Source organism: Anabrus simplex, chromosome 1 (genome assembly GCF_040414725.1).
Source record: "Anabrus simplex isolate iqAnaSimp1 chromosome 1, ASM4041472v1, whole genome shotgun sequence".
Lineage (NCBI taxonomy): Eukaryota > Metazoa > Arthropoda > Insecta > Orthoptera > Tettigoniidae > Anabrus > Anabrus simplex.
This window is the reverse complement of record NC_090265.1, coordinates 1,177,547,095-1,177,568,843: the sequence shown is the minus strand read 5'-3', so window position 1 is coordinate 1,177,568,843 and position 21,749 is coordinate 1,177,547,095. Positions and strand designations below refer to the sequence as shown.

Genomic DNA, 21,749 nt, shown 5'->3' with positions numbered 1-21,749 from the left:
CATATCTGAAGTACTTATTTGATTATTGTTTGGCCGAAGGAGCTATACCAGATGAATGGAGAGTTGCTATAATAGCCCCTGTGTATAAAGGAAAGGGTGATAGACATAAAGCTGAAAATTACAGGCCAGTAAGTTTGACATGCATTGTATGTAAGCTTTGGGAAGGCATTCTTTCTGATTATATTAGACATGTTTGTGAAATTAATAACTGGTTCGATAGAAGGCAATTCGGTTTTAGGAAAGGTTATTCCACTGAAGCTCAACTTGTAGGATTCCAGCAAGATATAGCAGATATCTTGGATTCCAGAGGTCAAATGGACTGTATCGCGATTGACATGTCTAAAGCATTTGATAGGGTGGATCATAGGAGACTACTGGCAAAAATGAGTGCAATTGGACTAGACAAAAGAGTGACTGAATGGGTTGCTATATTTCTAGAAAATAGATCTCAGAGAGTTAGAGTAGGTGAAGCTTTGTCTGACCCTGTAATAGTTGAGAGGGGAGTTCCTCGGGGCAGTGTTATCGGACCTTTATGTTTTCTTATATATATAAACTAGCAAGATACCCGTGCTTCGCTACGGTATTATACTGAAATTTATAATTGAATGCTTATTGTTTTAGATATATAATCCTCCGAAATTCGCGATCTGACTCGCTTTCTGCGAGATTCCACCAAAATCCCCGATCTGACTCGTTTTCTATTATTTTACGGCACGTTTCCTCTCATTTTTCAATCTTCCTTTTCAGGAATCGATTTCGTACTTCCCGGGTTAGGCTCAGGTATTCCTCCCGGTCAGTTGGGTCCATAAATCTGTGCCATATTTTCCTATAATCATTTTTAATATGGATAAAATCCTTCAGGAGATACGGCGTGGTGTCATATTGGGTGCCTTGGCGGCACTGAACCCGCGGCCAGGCTGCATTCTTAGTCATTACCCGTCCAGGAGCCGTTTCCAGCGCGGTCCGCACATTTGACGACGGTCCGGAACATTATTATTATTATTATTATTATTATTATTATTATTATTATTATTATTATTATTATTATTATTATTATTATTATTATTTGTTGCTGGAATGGCTGATGACAGGGAAAACCGGAGTATCCGGAGAAAAACCTGTCCCGCCTCCGTTTTGTCCAGCACGAATGACACATGGAGCGAACGGGATTTGAACCACGGAACCCAGCTCTGAGAGGCCGGCACGCTTGCGTCTGAGCAACGGAGGATTCTTATAAGTACATTAATAACAGTAAAATCAATTGGCCTCACCTCCTTCTACACCCCCACCGCCGTTAAGTTTATTTACCGCCACCTCTCCCCCCCCCCACGAAAAATTAAAAGAAGGCTTGCTTTTTTATGTTTAAGAGAGATTCCAAACACCAATGTTCACGTCTATTACCTTCAGCTTTGAGATATAAGTATCCCCATAAAAATAATTTACTTTTTGCACTTCATTTCACACTACTCCCCCCTCCCCAAGTGAATTTTCCCGCAAAAAAATACTTGTTTCTTTAATAGTAAAGGATCTTCTAAATACCAATTATCACGACTCAAAATTCTTCAGTTTTTGATTTATGTGTCCTCATTACAGGAATTCAACTCCTTTACACTCCCGCCCTCCAAGATGGTCTCCCCCCCCCCCCAACGCGTTTTTCTTTGTTTTTAAAGGAGATTTAAATACGAATTATCACGTCTGTAACAACTTTAGTTTTTATTAGATGTATGTATTCTCATACAATTAAGTCAATTATTTTTTTCAATTCTTTCACCCCCCCCCCCTTCATTGGATTTTCCGACAATACGTGTTTCTTTACTTTTAAAGCAGATTCCAAATATCAAATATCACGTCTGTAACATCTTCATATTTGAGATATCAGTAGCCTAATTAAAAGAATTCAACACCATTTTCAGTCACTTTTACCCCCCCCCCCCCCGCTCCACCCAAGTGGTATTTCCGAAAACTAAAAATACACGTTTCTTTATGTTTAATAGAGATAAAAAATACCATTTTTCACTTCTGTAACATGTTAAGTTTTTTGAGATATACTGTAAAAATTCTCATTTTAAAATTTCACCCCTTTTGAGTTCCCCTTAAGTCGAGTTTCCAAAAACAAATCACCTATGTTTCTTTACATTTACAGGAGATTCCAAACACCCACTTTTTACGTCTGTAACATTTTACGTTTCCAAGATATTCTGTAGATATAGTCTTTCAAAAAATTCACCCCATTTTGTCACTCCTGTTTAACCGCCATTAATTGGATTTTCCAAAAACTAAAAAATACGTGTTTCTTTATATTTAAAGGAGATCCCATATACAAATTTTCAGTTCTGTAATATCTTTCGTTTCTGAGATATATGTATCCTTATTAAAGGCATTCAACCCATTTTTCACCCTTTTAAACCCTTCCTATTGGGATTTAAGGAAACAAAAAAAGGAGAATCTAAGTACCAATTTTACATCTGTAAATTTTAAAGTTTTAAGATGTAGACACACTCATTTTAAAAATTCACCCCCCCTTTTCACCCCCCAATATTTGGATTTTCCAAAAACGAAAAAATACGTGTTTCTTTACTTTTAAAGTAGATCCCAAATACAAATTTTCAGGTCTGTAATATCTTCAGGTTCTGAAATATAAGTAGCCTCATTAAAGGCATTCAACCCATTACTCACCCTTTTACACCCTTCCTATTGGGATTTTCCGAAAACAAAAGAATACGTGTTTCTTTATTTTTAAAGAAGATTCTAAATACCAATTTTTACGTCTATAAACTATAAAGTTTTGAGATATAGATACACTCATTTTAAAAAATCACCCCCTTTTCACCCCCCATTAATTGGATTTTCCAAAAACAAAAATACGTGTTTCTTTATTTTTAAAAGAGATCCCAAACACCAATTTTCAGATCTGTAATATCTTCAGTTTCTGAGATATAAGTAGCCTGATTAAAGGCATTCAACCGCTTTTTCACCCCTTTTCACTCCTCCTATTGCGATTTTCCGAAAACAAAAAAATATGTGTTTCTTTATTTTTAATGAAGATTCTAAATACCAATTTTTACGTCTGCAAACTTTAAAAGTTTGGAGATATAGACACACTCATTTTAAAATTTCACCCCCCTTTTCACCCCCTTAGCGACGTAATATCCAAAAATCCTCTCTTAGCGAGCACCTACATCTTAGTATGAATATATCCCCAAAATTTCATTTCTTTATGTCCAGTAGTTTTGGCTCGGCGATGATGAATCAGTCAGTCAGTCAGTCAGGACAAGCTACTTTATATATATAGATGATATGAGTAAAGGAGTGGAATCGGAGGTAAGGCTTTTTGCGGATGATGTTATTCTCTATAGAGTGATAAATAAGTTACAAGATTGTGAGCAACTGCAACGTGACCTCGAAAATATTGTGAGATGGACAGCAGGCAATGGTATGTTGATAAACGGGGCTAAAAGTCAGGTTGTGAGTTTCACAAATAGGAAAAGTCCTCTCAGTTTTAATTACTGCGTTGATGGGGTGAAAGTTCCTTTTGGGGATCATTGTAAGTATCTAGGTGTTAATATAAGGAAAGATCTTCACTGGGGTAATCACATAAATGGGATTGTAAATAAAGGGTACCGATCTCTGCACATGGTTATGAGGGTGTTTAGGGGTTGTAGTAAGGATGTAAAGGAGAGTGCATATAAGTCTCTGGTAAGACCCCAACTAGAGTATGGTTCCAGTGTATGGGACCCTCACCAGGATTACCTGATTCAAGAACTGGAAAAAATCCAAAGAAAAGCAGCTCGATTTGTTCTGGGTGATTTCCGACTAAAGAGTAGCGTTACAAAAATGTTGCAATGTTTGGGTTGGGAAGAATTGAGAGAAAGAAGAAGAGCTGCTCGACTAAGTGGTATGTTCCGAGCTGTCAGTGGAGAGATGGCGTGGAATGACATTAGTAGACGAATAGGTTTGAATGGCGTTATAAAAGTAGGAAAGATCACAATATGAAGATAAAGTTGGAATTCAAGAGGACAAACTGGGGCAACTATTCATTTATAGGAAGGGGAGTTAGGGATTGGAATAACTTACCAAGGGAGATGTTCAATAAATTTCCAATTTCTTTGAAATCATTTCGAAAAAGGCTAGGAAAGCAACAGATAGGGAATCTGCCACCTGGGCGACTGCCCTAAATGCAGATCAGTATTGATTGATTTTTTTTTTTTTTTTTAGTATACTGCTGTTATCATCTGATTTATTAACATTTAAGTACTTCTCTTTCATTCAAACTGCACCATGCCATCCTTCTGCACCATGCAATATCGCATTTCAGAGTAAGAGAGAGTCAAGAAATTAAGAGTCGTAAGTGGTTTCTAGGCATTGAAAGATTTATAGAAATTCTTATCAGATGATGTCAACATTCATATCAGTAAAGAGATGGTGATTTAAACTATCAATCTATGTATGGAAACAACTTGTAATGAAATATACATTTGCTAGAACACAGCAGAAATTTAAGCCTACATGCTCTCAACCGGAAAGAGGTCAGACTATTTCAAACACTTTAGAAAAGAAAAAAAGAAACACTGATTTGGGCTGATTCATACATATAAAGAAAGCAGAGATCATCATCTTCAATGATATATCATTTCCATCTTGACAACTTTAAAAATTTACAAGCTAGAGAAAAATTTAGGCCTACAGGGGTAAATTGTTAGAAACTGAGTCTAACCATCATCATCTTGGTCTACCTCTACTTCTCGGGTCTATACCACGCATGGAGGTCAGCAGCATATGAAGAACAGGAGGTCTCTACGACATATGGAGGTCAGTGTCAAGGGATTAAAGTGAAGTGTTCATGAAAATGTGCAATGAACAAATATACGGGCATACATACAGTAGAAGGAAAGAGTTAGTTCTATTGAAATAATCAAAGAGGTCTTCATTGGTAATGTGATGAATTTTAAAAGGTCCTGTATATAGTCTTGCCCACCCTTCCTCTCTTGTTGACCCAATATCTCTTTCTCTGTCAAATCATTAGCCCAGAGGCTGATTGGATCCCCATATAACACCGTTGAAAGTTACACAGTTATAAGGTACCTGCAAAAATTGACGAGGCATATCACTGAGATGAAAAGTGAAGTAGTTCACCATTGTTTTCCTCAATGAGCCAGAAAGTGTTAATGCAGCACAACTGACCCATTGAGTAGCACCTATCAACACATGCAGACACACAACTTGTTCTTTGAATGTCATTATTCAGCCCTCATCTCCCATAGCTAAGCAGCTTCCATACTGTCACAGCCATAAATGTGACTGAGTGGAAGGTACATTTATCTATGTTCTATGCCAAGAGACAGATGTAAAAGTACTGCATCAATCAAGAAATAGCTACAGATGGTATTTTCTCTCTATCTGGCTGTAAGTAAAGAGACTTGAGTTACTTGAAATAGATACTCAAACATTGATCAAAGAAATTATTTAAGGTTGTCAAACATTGGTTGTTTTCCTCCTCACCATTCATTAAACAATATGTTCATCTCTTTATGCTATACATAGAAAAATGTACCTGTAATTTTTCCCAGCTGGAAGTAGTTTGTTGGAGTACAGTAGACCTTCTTCATGTTCCATTTTTACTCGAAATGGCTTGCCTGAAACATATTATACAGTCTTTTTATTTCTAGTACATCTACTATACTGGCTGATGTTATTTATGATGGTAAGAATTTTATGAAGAGGCCTGGTGCAGGTCTTTAGAGTTAATGCAATACAGGCGACCTGCGCGTCTATGAGGATGGAGCCCTAAATGTGATAAATTCTGATGATGAAGATGGCACACACACCCAGCCCCCGAGCCATTGGAATTAATGAATGAAAGTTAAATTCCCCGACCCGACCGGGAATTGAACCTGGGATGCTCTAGACCAAAGGCCAGCATGCTATCCATTTAGCCATGGAGCCAGACATTTTATAAGTAATAGAGCACAACATGTTTTCGTTTTAGAAATAATCATGTTAGAGGAGTTATTGGATGAAGATTCATGCTAGAACTATGAATAAAATAACTGAATTGCTAGTTCTAAGATAAAAGAACTAAAACCATGATTGCTCTTGGGACTTGACCTAAATCCCTACCCTCCATATGGGTGTATTAATAATTCTACTGGGACAACCTATGCAACCTACACACAAGACGGACATTCATACAGTAGCTCTTTGATATTTAATTGACCACCTTTAAAAACATCTGCTGGGCAACAACTAGGAGAATATGAAACCACTGATGCACTCTATCAGACAATGCCAGAAATATTTTTATTATATTTTAGGTTGTGTAATAATTATTGTATGCTGACATGGTCTTTCTATCTTGAGTCTAGTTATTATGAAGTGACAATCACCATTAACAGTTTTCATTCATCTCTGTTATTGCTCTGAAGACATAAATGACAAATATGGCATCACATGACTACTTTGGTGACAAGTGAGAAGTTGCAGACAGAATGCAGCATTGTCAGCTAGCAGACTCAGCAGCAAACTGTGAGGGTGTCAGGAACTTGCGACAGAGAATGAACCCCACAAAAAAAAAGTTCCTTTTCTAAAGAAAGCAAAAACATATCCTTGATAAAATGTTTAATAACAAATAGGCAATTTACAGAGTCTATCGGCTCCGTGCGTATAGCAAAGTGCTCCTGCGTGTGGATATTACGAGAACTGCTTGGAGGCATGTTCATAAAAAATTGACCGTAAAGAGCTGGAGTACGTGCAATGTTTACATGCATTTTTTCAATCATTTTATAGTCCTGTCTTTAAATTATTTTTTAATGCCATAACATTTTGACAGAACTATGTGCTTACTGTTAGGTGCACTAATAGATAGTCTACTGTAATACAGAGGTCTCTTTCATTACCTCACGAGATTCATTTGAAAAGACGGTAGACCTTAGCAGTAAACAGCAAGAAGTAACTTGGTTTAAATTTTTAAATTAATACAGAACAGCTCTTTATGAAATTTATTTCACAATTTTTACTAATAGGTAAACAATTACAATCAAATTATTACAGAAATGTTATATTTGCAAAGTAAGCTGCAGTAGGCTATCTTTTTTTTTAAAGCACACTAGTAGACACACTATTGTAGTCTATAATCATAGTCTTAATGATGATGATGATGATGATGATGATGATGATGATGATGATGATGATGATTTAATACAGAGCAACATGTGAAATGTTACAGTATTCAGTCACGACCTCACATAATTAATTTTAAAAATGCAGTATATAAAAATATCATTACAGAAATAGGCCTACATTACACAATGCCAATAGCTCACAGAAATATCCTATTTTAAAAATGCATAATCATGTGTAAATTCGTGTCCTCGTCCCGAGGTGGTGCAATTCTTTTCAGGCACAGCCCGGTGGAAATGAGCTGCATATACCAGTTTTACTACTTAACAGTCCTGATGCCAATTGTACATTTCTGGCAGTATCGGAAATCAAACCAGAAACCTGAAGACGGTGTCTAATAGTGCTTGCTATCATTACACTAAGAACACCATCAGATTCTATCAAGTCAAAACCTGTTGATGTTCTTTTAAGAACGAAACTTGCCATTCTTTGTTTAATAGAGCGTATTTTTATTCCTTGTTCATAAGTGTGGTTTTTTTACAAGTATGTTTTAGAGTAATGTTTATATCTAACTTGTGTGTTTGATAGAGGGGCTGCCTGGCCGAAGTGGTAAAGGCATGCTCGGTTCGCCCGGAAGGACGTGGGTTTGAATCCCCGTCAGGAAGTCGTAAAATTTAAGAAACAAGATTTCCACTTCCAGAGGTGCATATGGCCCTGAGGTTCACTCAGCCTACACCAAAAATGAGTACCAGGTTAATTCCTGGGGGCAAAGGTGGCCGGGCGTAGAGCTAACCACTCTACCCCATCACGTGCCGCGGTTAACAATGGTGGAAGCCTTTACCTTCCACCCCTCCAAGGGCCTTAATGGCCTGTACGGAGGTGACTTTGTCTTTGTCTTTTTTGTGTTTGATAGACTGAAGCACTTTTAAGTTACCTTTAACTGAGTTGACAATGGAAAGTATGGCTTCCATCTTAACAAAACATTCACAGAGTTGATTAGTTCAGAGTAAACTGGGTACATAACAACTGAAATATGCTTACATTTCTCTCATGGAGAGCATTCATGGGAACAATAAACCACCACCCTAGCAGCATTTACCTTTGCTAACATGATATTGTATTAGAAATAGACCAAAACTATTCTTTTTTTTTAAGACTGCATTGTTGAATGTGTACATGAAGATCAATCTCATTATTACCACTACCGATACATAAATGGCTACATTGCCTCTATCATGAAATGATACGGTAGCTAGTGAACCGATGTTTCTCTTATCACATTAGCAATTATTACTCTATTGCTATTTCCTGCGAACTGTTTTTCTTGTAAATATGACCACTTTCTGCAAGACTGGAAGAATTAGGCTGATAGCTGTCATATAAAACACTCTGAAGCCCCACTGTTATTATTTAGTCAGTCATTGCGACACGCAGCGAGACTACAACAAATTGCCGAATTCTGCAAGACATTTCCATCAATCAATCAATCAATCAATCAATCAATCAATCATCAATCAATCAATCAATCAATCAATCAATCAATCAATCAATCCTGATCTGCATTTAAGGCAGTTTCCTATCTGTTGTTTTCCTAGCCTTTTCTTAAATGATTGCAAAGAATTTGGAAATTTGTTGAACATCTCCCTTGATAAATTATTCCAATCCCTAACTCCCGTACCTATAAATGAATATTTGCTCCAATTTATTTTCTTGAATTCCAACTTTACCTTCATATTGTGATATTTCCTACTTTTAAAGACACCACTCAAACTTATTCATCTACTAATGTCATTCCACGCCATCTCTCCACTAACAGCTCAGAACATACCACTTAGTTCAGCAGCTTGTCTCCTTTCTCCCAAGTCTTCCCAGCTCAAACTTTGCAACATTTTTGTATCCCTACTCTTTTATCAGAAAGCAACCAGAACAAATCAAGCTGCTTTTCTTTGGATTTTTTTCCAGTTCTCGAATTACTCCTGCATAGCTCCAATTTAAAATATAAAACTTGATTCTGTGTGATTTTATATACAGATAGGTGATAGATATGCTTTATGTGGATGCAAAGTTCAAGGGCCTGGGTATGTTCTGCTCTAGATGGGAGGTGCTGAATATTAATTCATGTGAGATTTTACTGAAATCACCCATTCTTGAATTCTTCAAGGAGGCTTTCAGATGAAATTTTATCAAATCTGACTGAATTAGATGTAACAAAAACTGCATTGATTCATGACTGGAGGGGCCAAAAGGACACGCAGAAGGTACGCCAAGAGTTAAGATTAAAATCTTTTGAGAAATAGATTAAAAAAGAACACAAATGTAAAGTTATGCTCATGTTTAAAGCAGAACACTCCAGCCAATTTATGGATCCCAGAACACCAAGGATTATCATGCAGTGGATGGAGAGAATGCGTCAGTTGTCTGTAGTAAACGAGCTCCTGTCCAAGTTCTGTCCACATGGTGAATTTTTATGGAACTTACATCATCATCCATTCATCACCAATGCATTGAGGGAGACAAGGTTTGAAGTATATTAAGAGGTACATCGTCTCTCCACCAATGGCAGCAAGAGACGGGCTGACATCATCGCCATTCAGCCATATTCTCCCCATGGATACATTATAGACCTCAACATCAGATTCAAGACACATGAGAGCCAGCCAGAAGAAGTTGATGCAAAAAAAAATCATATCTACGAAACTACCATTAAATACTTCCAAGAAAATATTATCCTGAGTCTCTGATTAGAAAGAAGAGTTAAGAATGATTTCAGGAGTAAGGATAGATTAACACGTTGAGTGCCGAGCCGATTGTAGCACACTATTCCACTGGTGCCAGGCTTGTTTTTGAATTGCATTCCGCTGGTGCCAAAGCAATTGTACGCGTTGTAGTCTGTTTATATAATTTTGGGATATATTTATATGATGTACTAAGTAAATTTTATCTCACCATACCATGGTCATGTGTGACGCCATATGGTGTCACATCAATTTTTAGGAAAGATAAAATATAGCGTGACCCCATATGGTGTCACAGAATATTTTGACATGGAATGTGCAATACGAATTTCAAATACGAGATATTTATTTGCTAATTCAAATTAACGCAATATTTATGAAAACCTAGTAAAATGCAAAACAAGTACTTATATTACATTACATATTGTTGATAACAGTTTTCTGATAACTCTAAACATTGAAAATATGCGTCTCGGCACGCCCGAGTTCTTGTTACTCGTTGTAATTTTTCAAACCTTATTGCCATCGTTGTTCAAACATCGTCCTTTGTACGCTTGTTTCATGTGCTGTTTTCATATTTACGTTTTGCACATCTGATCGGGAAGTTAAGGTAAACGCGTTAACCTTACGCTACCTGGCTGCTGGCGCAGCTCGATGCAGCCCGGTTGGTTCACGTCCGCTGCTTCGCTCCTCCCTACCTCTCCGCCACACCCCGATACTCCCGTGGCACTTCTAATTTTGACTATTTATTTGTTCAATTTTGGCGTTTAAACTTGCGCTGGGTACATGCAGTTTTCACCTTAGGATTCTACTGTCTCCCACGAATATTCCTACCAAATTTCAACCGAATCCGAGTGTAACACATGTATGTGTTCCCTCGTAAGATTATTACCAATATCTTCCATTTTTAATATTTTTGCACAACTATATAAACTGAGTGATAATACGTACGTAAACGAGGAATAAACAATGCCTGGCGCGCTTTCACCTGTGACAACGACCACAGGCCACTCAGTGGCTTCGGAAGAATACTGTGGCGCCATATGGTGGCATACAGTAAAAATACATAGCTGGAATAGACCCTGAAGTTCGCCGTTCATGTAGTACCAATTTTACGCGCATAGATGTCACAGCTCATTATCTACGGCGATTCACCTGAAACTCAACTGTGCCACCATATAGCGTCACGCCAACTGTGATTTCAAGAACGGTGTGCCGCCATATGGCGTCACGCCATCTCAAATTTGAAGACCACCATGACGCCATATGGCGGCACGTGGCACCCAACGTGTTAAAGGAGATTACTAGGAAATTGAATTTGGCAAAAAATTTAACTAAAGATAACATGATGGCGAAGATAATTGGCAACCATATGAATTTTAGGGATCAATTTAAGGTATAGATAATTTAAGCAGAATCAGGTTCCAGAAAAGGCATTCCCAGGATCATTAATGAGCAAGGGGGGTGTATACGTGAGGAATTAGAGAAGGCAGAAGTATTCAGTCAGCAGTACGTGAAGTTAGTTGGATATAAAGATAATGTCCAGATAAAGGATGAAACTGATACCTTTTTTTTTGGTTATATTTTCCAGTGTCAACTTAGCAGAATAGAGAAAGGAAAAGAAAAAATCATCTCCTGGATTTACTCCCTTATATTTTTCCATCACTGTGGGACTTCTACAAATTGATATCTGTGGATGAAGAGTCCAGCTCCATGGCTAAATGGTTACCGTGCTAGCCTTTGGTCAGAGGGGCCCTGGGTTCGATTCCCAGCAGAGTCGGGAATTTTAACCATAATTGGTTAATTCCACTGACATTGGGGCTGGGTGTATGTGTTGTATTCATCATCATTTCATCACCATCACCACCACTACGATGTGCAGGTCGCCTACGGGAGTCAGATCAAAAGACCTGCATCTGGTGAGCCAAACTTGTCCTCGGACACTCCCGGCACTAAAAGCATAACGCCATTTCTTTTTTTTTTTTTGTGGATGAAGACCAGCCACCATGCAATTTGGACAATCTGTCAGATGCCAGCAATGGTGAGCAGACCTGTTCTCTTTGGTTGCAAAACATGAGAAGATTCTCTCTCTGTGAAATGTCGTTCGTGCAATATTTTAAGAAAACTTCAGAAGTTGTAACCATTTTTTAAGAGGTTATTGACTCTGTTGATGGTTTTCAGCTATACAGATAATTTGAAATTTGGTTCAAAGTCTAGTTTACAAGTTGGTGGCTATCATGTTTTAGATTTTGCTTACATAAACATGTAAGATATTATGTACCTTGTAGACTGAAAAATCTTGAGCTCTTTATTGTTGCCAGAAACTTTTCAAAATAATTTGTTTCAAATTAATAGACAGTCCCCCACCCATTTTCTTTGTTGACACTTGTATTTTCATAATTTAGGGATTTAATAAGTGTAGAAAAGAGTAAAACTCTTGTTATGACTAGAGGGGAGAAAGAAGGGAAAGGTCAGATTAGACTTGCAGACAAGCCCCTGGAAGTAGTGGAAATGTTTAAATACCTGGGGAGTGAATTAATGGAGAATGCTCGACTGGATGCTGAGATTAGTAAAAGGATTCAAGCTGGAAGTTGTTTCTATCATAGTGTAAGAAACATGTAATGGGACAAAGATGTGCCAACGGAAGCAAAGGATACTATGTACAAGATGTATTACGTACCCATAACAACTTACGGAGCAGAAACTTGGACAATGACAAAGAAGGATGAAAGTCGAATACAGGCAGCCGAAATGAAGTTCTTGAGGAGTATGATACAGAAGAGTAGAAGAGACAAAATAAGGAATGAGAAAATCCGGGAAGAAATTGGAGTGGAAAAAATGAATGATAGAATAGAGAAGAGCCGACTAAGATGGTTTGGGCACATAAAGCGAATGAGCGACGAAAGAATGCCAAAAAAGGTGATGGAAATGCAAATCCAAGGAAGGAGAGGCCGTGGACGACCACGATTGAGATGGAAGGATACCATCCAACGCAGAATTATAGAAAGAAACCTGGACTGGGACACAGTGTTGGAGGAGGAGTGGTGGAAAGACCGAAGAAAGTGGAGAGGAACCATATTTGCCCCTATCTGGCTACAACTGGATGAAGGGAAATGATGATGATGATGATGAGGAGGAGGAGGGATTTAATGTATTGAAATTGTATGTTAATTTTTTCATGAATAAATTGTCTTTTGTATAAAAGGAGATATGTCACCTTAAGCTAGGGTTGCCACATTTTTATATAAGAAATAAGGGACATTTACCTAAAAATACGGGATTTTTCACAAAAATAAGGGACAGTTCATGAATACTTGAAAATCAAACATTAGGTTTCTTTTTTTTAACAATTTGCTTCACGTCGCACCAACACAGAGAGGTCTTATGGTGACAATGGGACAGGAAAGGGCTAGGAGTGGGAACTGATCAATACTGATCTGCATTTAGGGGAGTCGCCCAGGTGGCAGATTCCCTATCTGTTGCTTTCCTAGCCTTTTCCGAAATGATTTCAAAAAAATTGGAAATTTATTGAACATCTCCCTTAGTAAGTTATTCCAATTCCTAACTCCACTTCCTATAAATGAATATTTGCCCCAGTTTGTCCTCTTGAATTCCAACTTTATCTTCATATTGTGATCTTTCCTACTTTTATAAACGCCATTCAAACCTATTCGTCTACTAATGTCATTCCACGCCATCTCTCCACTGACAGCTCGGAACATACCACTTAGTCGAGCAGCTCTTCTTCTTTCTCTCAATTCTTCCCAACCCAAACATTGCAACATTTTTGTAACGCTACTCTTTAGTCGGAAATCACCCAGAACAAATCGAGCTGCTTTTCTTTGGATTTTTTCCAGTTCTTGAATCAGGTAATCCTGGTGAGGGTCCCATACACTGGAACCATACTCTAGTTGGGGTCTTACCAGAGACTTATATGCACTCTCCTTTACATCCTTACTACAACCCCTAAACACCCTCATAACCATGTGCAGAGATCGGTACCCTTTATTTACAATCCCATTTATGTGATTACCCCAGTGAAGATCTTTCCTTATATTAACACCTAGATACTTACAATGATCCCCAAAAGGAACTTTCACCCCATCAACGCAGTAATTAAAACTGAGAGGACTTTTCCTATTTGTGAAACTCACAACCTGACTTTTAGCCCCGTTTATCAACATACCATTGCTTGCTGTCCATCTCACAACATTTTCGAGGTCACGTTGCAGTTGCTCACAATCTTGTAACTTATTTATCACTCTATAGAGAAAAACATCATCCGCAAAAAGCCTTACCTCCGATTCCACTCCTTTACTCATATCATTTATATATATAAGAAAACATAAAGGTCCGATAACACTGCCCTGAGGAACTCCCCTCTCAACTATTACAGGGTCAGACAAAGCTTCACCTATTCTAACTCTCTGAGATCTATTTTCTAGAAATATAGCAACCCAGTCAGTCACTCTTTTGTCTAGTCCAATTGCACTCATTTTTGCCAGTGGTCTCCCATGATCCACCCTATCAAATGCTTTAGACATGTCAATCGCGATACAGTCCATTTGACCTCCAGAATCCAAGATATCTGCTATATCTTGCTGGAATCCTACAAGTTGAGCTTCAGTGGAATAACCCTTCCTAAAACCGAATTGCCTTCTATCGAACCAGTTATTAATTTCACAAACATGTCTGATATAATCAGAAAGAATGCCTTCCCAAAGCTTACATACAATGCATGTCAAACTTACTGGCCTGTAATTTTCAGCTTTTATCACCCTTTCCTATATACACAGGGGCTACTATAGCAACTCTCCATTCATCTGGTATAGCTCCTTCGACCAAACAATAATCATATAAGTACTTCAGATATGGTACTATATTCCAACCCATTGTCTTTAGTATATCCCCAGAAATCTGATCAATTCCAGCCGCTTTTCTAGTTTTCAACTTTTGTATCTTATTGTAAATGTCATTGTTATCATATGTAAATTTTATTACTTCTTTGGCCTTAGTCTCTTCCTCTATCTCGACATTATCCTTGTAACCAACAATCTTTACATACTGCCTTTTGAAGATCCTCACATACACACTCCCCTTGTTCATTAATTATTCCTGGAATGTCCTTCTTGGAACCTGTTTCTGCCTTAAAATACCTATACATACCCTTCCATTTTTCACTAAAATTTGTATGACTGCCAATTATGCTTGCCATCATGTTATCCTTAGCTGCCTTCTTTGCTAGATTCAATTTTCTAGTAAGTTCCTTCAATTTCTCCTTACTTCCACAGCCATTTCTAACTCTATTTCTTTCCAGTCTGCACCTCCTTCTTAGTCTCTTTATTTCTCTATTATAATAAGGTGGGTCTTTACCATTCCTTACCACCCTTAAAGGTACAAACCTGTTTTCGCATTCCTCAACAATTTCTTTAAACCCATCCCAGAGTCTGTTTACATTTTTATTTACAGTTTTCCACCGATCATAGTTACTTTTTAGAAACTGCCTCATACCTGCTTTATCAGCCATATGGTACTGCCTAACAGTCCTACTTTTAAGACCTTCCTTTCTATCGCATTTATTTTTTACTACCACAAAAACAGCTTCATGATCACTAATACCATCTATTACTTCAGTTTCCCTATAGAGCTCATCTGGTTTTATCAGCACCACATCCAGGATATTTTTCCCTCTGGTTGGTTCCATCACTTTCTGAATCAGCTGTCCTTCCCATATTAACTTATTTGCCATTTGTTGGTCATGCTTCCTGTCATTCGCATTTCCTTCCCAATTTACATCTGGCAAATTCAGATCTCCCGCTACAATCACATTTCTTTCCATGTCGTTTCCCACATAGCTGACTATCCTATCAAATAATTCCGAATCCGCATCAGTGCTACCCTTTCCCGATCTGTACACTCCAAATATATAAAGTTGCCTATTATTTTTAGAAATGAGCCTTACACCTAGAATTTCATGTGTCTCATCTTTAACTTTTTCGTAGCTTACAAATTCTTCTTTCACCAGAATTAAAACTCCCCCTCCCACCTTTCCTATCCTGTCTCTACGATACACACTCCAGTATCAAATTATTATAATTAATGAACCACCTTTCCAATACATAAAATCCTTATATTTAGGATGAAACCATTTAATCACAAATTGGACATGTTTCACTCAAATTCGTTAATGAAAAAGTATCAGCTGCAATAAGCAATAAGCAATCAGTTTTGGAGAAGAAACTAAAACTCCTTAAGGATTCACAAACAAAATCCGTTAACTCTCACAGAATGAATAACTCACATACACCCCATTTAAATAATATTCCCTCCACGATCAATCTATCTAATATCACACTCTCTAGCAGCGAAATGGACCTCTTGCATAAAGGTATGAAATTCAACTGGCCCAACTCCAATAAGTCTGACGACCTCATTACTAATGTTGCCGAGGCTGAATCTAGTATTTTAAAACTCCCAATCGAACATCGAAATGACGTGAAATATGAAATAAAGAAGAATCTCCCCTCTTTAGTTAAAGAATTGAATTCTAAGTCAATATCAAACTTTAACAAACAGATAACCGAACTTAAGTGTAAAATCAATAACAACAATATTATAGTCACAAAAGCTGACAAAGGTCCTACAACGGTACTAATGAATAAAGAAGAATACATTAGCAAAACCGAAAACTTCTTTTCCGTTGAAACCTATAATATAGTGGAAAAAGACCCCACACTAAAAATCCAAAGAGACCTTAAGAACCTGTTAAAGAAGTCTTCTTTTCTTTTACAAGAGTACGAACAACAAAAACTTACCATAATGAACCCTAAATTACCCACAGCCAGAGCTTTACCAAAAATACATAAACAAGAAATTCCAATGCGCCCCATTATAAATTGTAGAAATAGTCCCACATATAACGTTTCAAAATTTTTGCACCGTTTCCTGTATAAGCATTATAAATTCAACAATAAAGCCTACATAAAGAATTCTGTAGATTTCTGCAACAAATTGTCCACATTCAAACTAACAGATAATCACGTTATGGTATCTTATGACATCACTAACATGTATTCGAACATACCCGTATTTGACACAATTAAAATCGTAAAATCTAACCTTATGAAACAAAATAATCTAAGCAGATACGAAATAGACGATTTTATTAATTTATTGAAATTTGTACTTAACAATAACTATTTCACATTTAATAATAAAATATATCATCAAAAAGGATTAGCAATGGGCGACCCAATTTCCGGCATTCTTGCCAATATCTTTATGGACGATATGGAAACCAAATTAATAATTGACAAAATTAACGGTGTAAATCTATGGCTGAGATTTGTGGATGATACATTCGTAATCATAGATAAACAATTGAATAATAGTGACAACGTACTCAGGCTTCTTAACAACCTTAACCCTAGTATTCAGTTTACTAAAGAGGACGAGATCAACAACTCCCTAAACTTTCTAGATTTAACCTTGACTAGAGATAAAGATAAGTTCACTTACCAAATTTACAGGAAACCATCTGCCGCCCCTATAACAATAAAAAGCGATTCCTTGCACCCTCGCTCCCATAAACAAGCTACATTTTACGGCTTGATTCACAGGGCCATGAACATTCCCCTTTCTAAAGCTAATCGAGAAAAAGAAATACGTTTAATCAAAGAACTAGCCATGATGAATGGTTTTAAACCTGAAATGATCACCAGAATCATGGGTAAAATTAAACTAAAGAATTCAACTACACTAGTTCCCGAAAAAACCAAAAGAACAAATTTCGCTATTTTTACTTTCACCAACCCAGCTATTTATAATGTCACTAAACCATTAAATAAGCATAATATTAACATCGCATACCGAACCTATAACACCAATCGTAATATCTTTTTCAATTCTAATTCCGTCAATACAATTTACGACAAATACTCAAACTCGGGAATATATAGACTCAAATGCACGCAGTGCAATTTTTCTTATATAGGGCAAACTGGCCGCAGTTTTAGAATAAGATATTTAGAACATTATAATGCCCTGAAACACAGAAAACATTCCGCTATGAGTATTCATATGAGAGACACAGGGCATAATTTCAGCACTATCGATCAAGATATGCAAATACTCAAATACGTAAATAAAAGCAGTCTAATGACCGGGTATGAAAATGGTTACATTTCTTTGGACCAATACTTCAATAAGGATAGTAATTTAAATGAAGTATCGGATATTAACAGTCCCATAATTGAACAAATCCCCAACTTAATTGCTAAATTCGGAATTAATGCTAATAATTTCCTGAAGATTTTCCATTATAAACATGCTTTTAATCCTCCCGTAGCATCAGCAACAACAGTAGCCACTCCCACAACGCTTCCTACCATTGCATCCTCCCCATTGGCCGACAACTCGCGCAATGCCCCGCCTCCCTTCCCCTCACGGCTACCTTCCCCGTCTCCGCGACCGCATTCGTACAATACACGCAGCAGTAAGCCAGTTACCGTCAAACCTAAGTAAATAACCAAGGGACCAGTTCACACACGGGTAAGTGCTTTCCGTTATCATCTCCTTAAAGTGCTACACTCTTTAAATTTTCCAATAGACGACACTCATATTTTTCCCCCCTTTTTTCTTTTTCAGGATACATTCGATCAATTTCATATAATAGATCAGCATTTTTTCCGTTAGAAGAACAATTTCAACATATTACTGCATAAAATAATGGCAGAAATTACAACGCAAGGAGTCCCATAAAAGGCTAAATTACGCCGATCTAGACGACATTTTATCACCAGTGATATAATAGATCAGCATTTTTTCGTTAGAAGAACAATTTCAACATATTACTGCATAAAATAATGGCAGAAATTACAACGCAAGGAGTCCCATAAAGGCTAACTTACGCCGATCTAGACGACATTTTATCACCAGTGAACTCGTTTTTCAACCATCATGTGCGATTTTAGCGTTTCTCATCATGTTTATTCTTAAAAAACAGCAACATAGTCTATAATAAGAACTCACCCTGATTTGAAAAACTGATTTTATCATAAACAGTCTTAATATAATCGAGCGTAGATATGTTGGACAACGATTTTTAAGAACATTTAATTACCATATACTATTTTTAACATTTAAGCCATCCATTCCGTTTTACATTTTAAACAATCTGATTTTTTTTTTAAATTGTTTTAATAGACATAAATAATCTTATTGATTATTTTTAAATTGTTAAATTTATATATTTTATCAATGTATATTAGACATTCTTTTGTGATATACCAGGATCAGGGCCCTGACCCACCAACGATTTATGTTAACTATTGCTGATGATGCTCACAAAGTTGAGTGAAACATGTCCAATTTGTGATTAAATGGTTTCATCCTAAATATAAGGATTTTATGTATTGGAAAGGTGGTTCATTAATTATAATAATTTGATACTCTGAACTCCAATACGGTTGAAAAATGAGATTTATAACTTGTAATAATAATACACACTCCAGTGCCGTGAGAAAATTTCTGCATCCATTATATCATTTCTCAGCCATGATTCAACTCCTATTACAATATCTGGTAAATATATATCTATTAAATTACTTAATTCTATTCCTTTCTTTACAATACTTCTACAGTTCAACACTAACAATTTTATGTCATCCCTACTTGATTTCCAGTTCCCTGTTCCCTTATCACTGCTGGCATCCCGTTTCCCTGAATGTACCTCCCTATTACCCTTCCAAACAAATTTCCTAACTTATACGTACCACTGCAGTTTAAATGAAGGCCATCCGAGCGCAGATCCCTATCTCCTACCCACCCATTAGGATCTAGAAATTTCACTCCCAGTTTCCCACATACCCACTCCATAGTCTCATTTAAATCTCCAATCACCCTCCAGTCAGTATCCCTCCTACACAGTATTCCACTAATAACAATCTCCTCTTTCTTAAACTTCACCCGTGCTGCATTTACCAGATCCCACACATCTCCAACCATGTTGGTACTTATATCAGCTTGCCTTACGTTGTTGGTAACAATGTGAAACACTACCACCTTCTCCTTCCCCGTGGCATTAATTGAGGTACAACCAAAGCATTTGCCTGAATTGAAAATGGGAAACTATCATCAGGGCTACCGACAGTGCGGTTCGAACCCACTATCTCAATTAGGTTATAATTAGCTTCATTAACCCTCAACCCAAAAGATCGGTCTGTCAGGCCACTGGATAATTTTATTTCCAAAATGTTGGCAACAATGGTAAATGTTTTACATTGTCCTTCGAGCTATGTGTTCTTTGACTTTTCTTCTAATAAGCTACAGCATGTTTGTTGTCTCAAAACTGTTTAGTGCATTGTTATTGGGGTTATTTGTCAAGTGTGTCATTTTTCCATGCTAAACTTGTCAGTCTTACAGACCTGTATGTCGTATAACGTAGTATTTATCAAATACAACTTAGCTGTAAGTTCTATTTGAGGGAGATTTCTCTTAGGTAATTGTACTTATTATATTCCACAGACATGGAAAATGTCTCTCACTGTATTGTAATGGCAACGAGGCCAACTGATCTTGATTTTTGCACAAGATTGGGAGAATGGTTAGAAGACGATAACGATGATGTGGAAAATTCGGAGATTGATGATTCTGACCAAGATCCAGATTTCATCATCAGCAATACAGGTGAGAGTGTAACATCTGATTCAGACATCGAGGTGTTAGAAGAAGAATTGCTGAACCCTGACAAAGCCAGCCGTGAAGATGAAAATATAACAACCACAACCACTTCATCTGACACGGCTACAACCAATGATGTATATCTAGGTAAAAATAAATTTGTTTGGTACAGCCAGCTGCAAACTCAATCAAGAAAAACACCTACACACAATATTATTCGAGGTCTGCCTGGTCTTACTACCTCTGCTAAAACCTTGGTAATAAAGCAGCTCCTGCAGATATCTGCAAGGTTCTTTTGGATGATTAATGAAATTGTTCTATGGACAAACGAAAAACTATCAAACGTACGGGGTAAAATTCAAAATCCATCAAATCTTTCTAATTACCGGGACATCAATTCTGTTGAAATTAAAGCTCTTTTTGGATTACTGGCATTATCTTCCATTTTCAAGTCAGGCTGCGAGAATATGCACAACTGGACCATCAGGATACCCAATTTTTCGGTGTACAATGTTAGTGAAGAAGTTCGAAATCCTTCTACTCGCTCTGCGTTTCGACGACTCTAGAGACAGAGAAAGCAGGAGGAAGACAGATTGGCGGCTCCAATCTCTACATTCTTCGAGGAATGTTTGGGCAACTGCCAAAAGTTGTTCGTCCTGGGAGAAAATGTTTGCGTCGACAAGATGCTTATACCATTCAGCGGTAGATGTCCATTTAAAGTATACATGCCAAAGAAACCAGGAAAATATGGAATAAAGGTAGTGTGCTTAACAGATGCTAAGTGTTTGTACCTTTATAATGCCTATATTTATACAGGTAAATATCCCGATGGGATAGGTCTTGCAGATGAAGAACGTAAATTAGGAAAGTCAATGCAGTCTGTCTTGAGAGTTACAAAGGTTGTGCAGAAAATCAATCGCAATATAACAGGAGACAATATTGGTTTTCATCTGTGGAATTGGTAAACGTTTTAAAAAATCGGGGACTCTCATATGTGGAAACTGTGAGGAAAAACAAAAGAAATATTCCTAAGGAATTCCAGCCATCACCTTCAAGAAAGGTTAAATCCGCTATGTATGGATTTACTAAGGACTTGCCACTGTTGTCTATTGTTCCAAAGAAGAATAGAGCTGTATTCTTTATTTCATCAATGCATCACAGCAGATGTGAAGATGAAAATGGAATGCAAGAAATCAACAGTTACTACAATGCAACTAA

The 21,749-nt window shown here is 37.2% G+C and overlaps 1 protein-coding gene across 1 annotated transcript in view; it reads right to left on the bottom strand.

Annotated features, from left to right (window-relative positions):
* Positions 1–21,749, bottom strand: part of LOC136858164 (hemicentin-1) — a 709,155-nt gene that overhangs the window by 20,802 nt on the left and 666,604 nt on the right. The window contains exon 44 of the mRNA XM_067137503.2: positions 5,552–5,633. Coding sequence (XP_066993604.2) covers positions 5,552–5,633 — 82 coding nt within the window. The remainder of the gene's footprint in view (positions 1–5,551; positions 5,634–21,749) is intronic.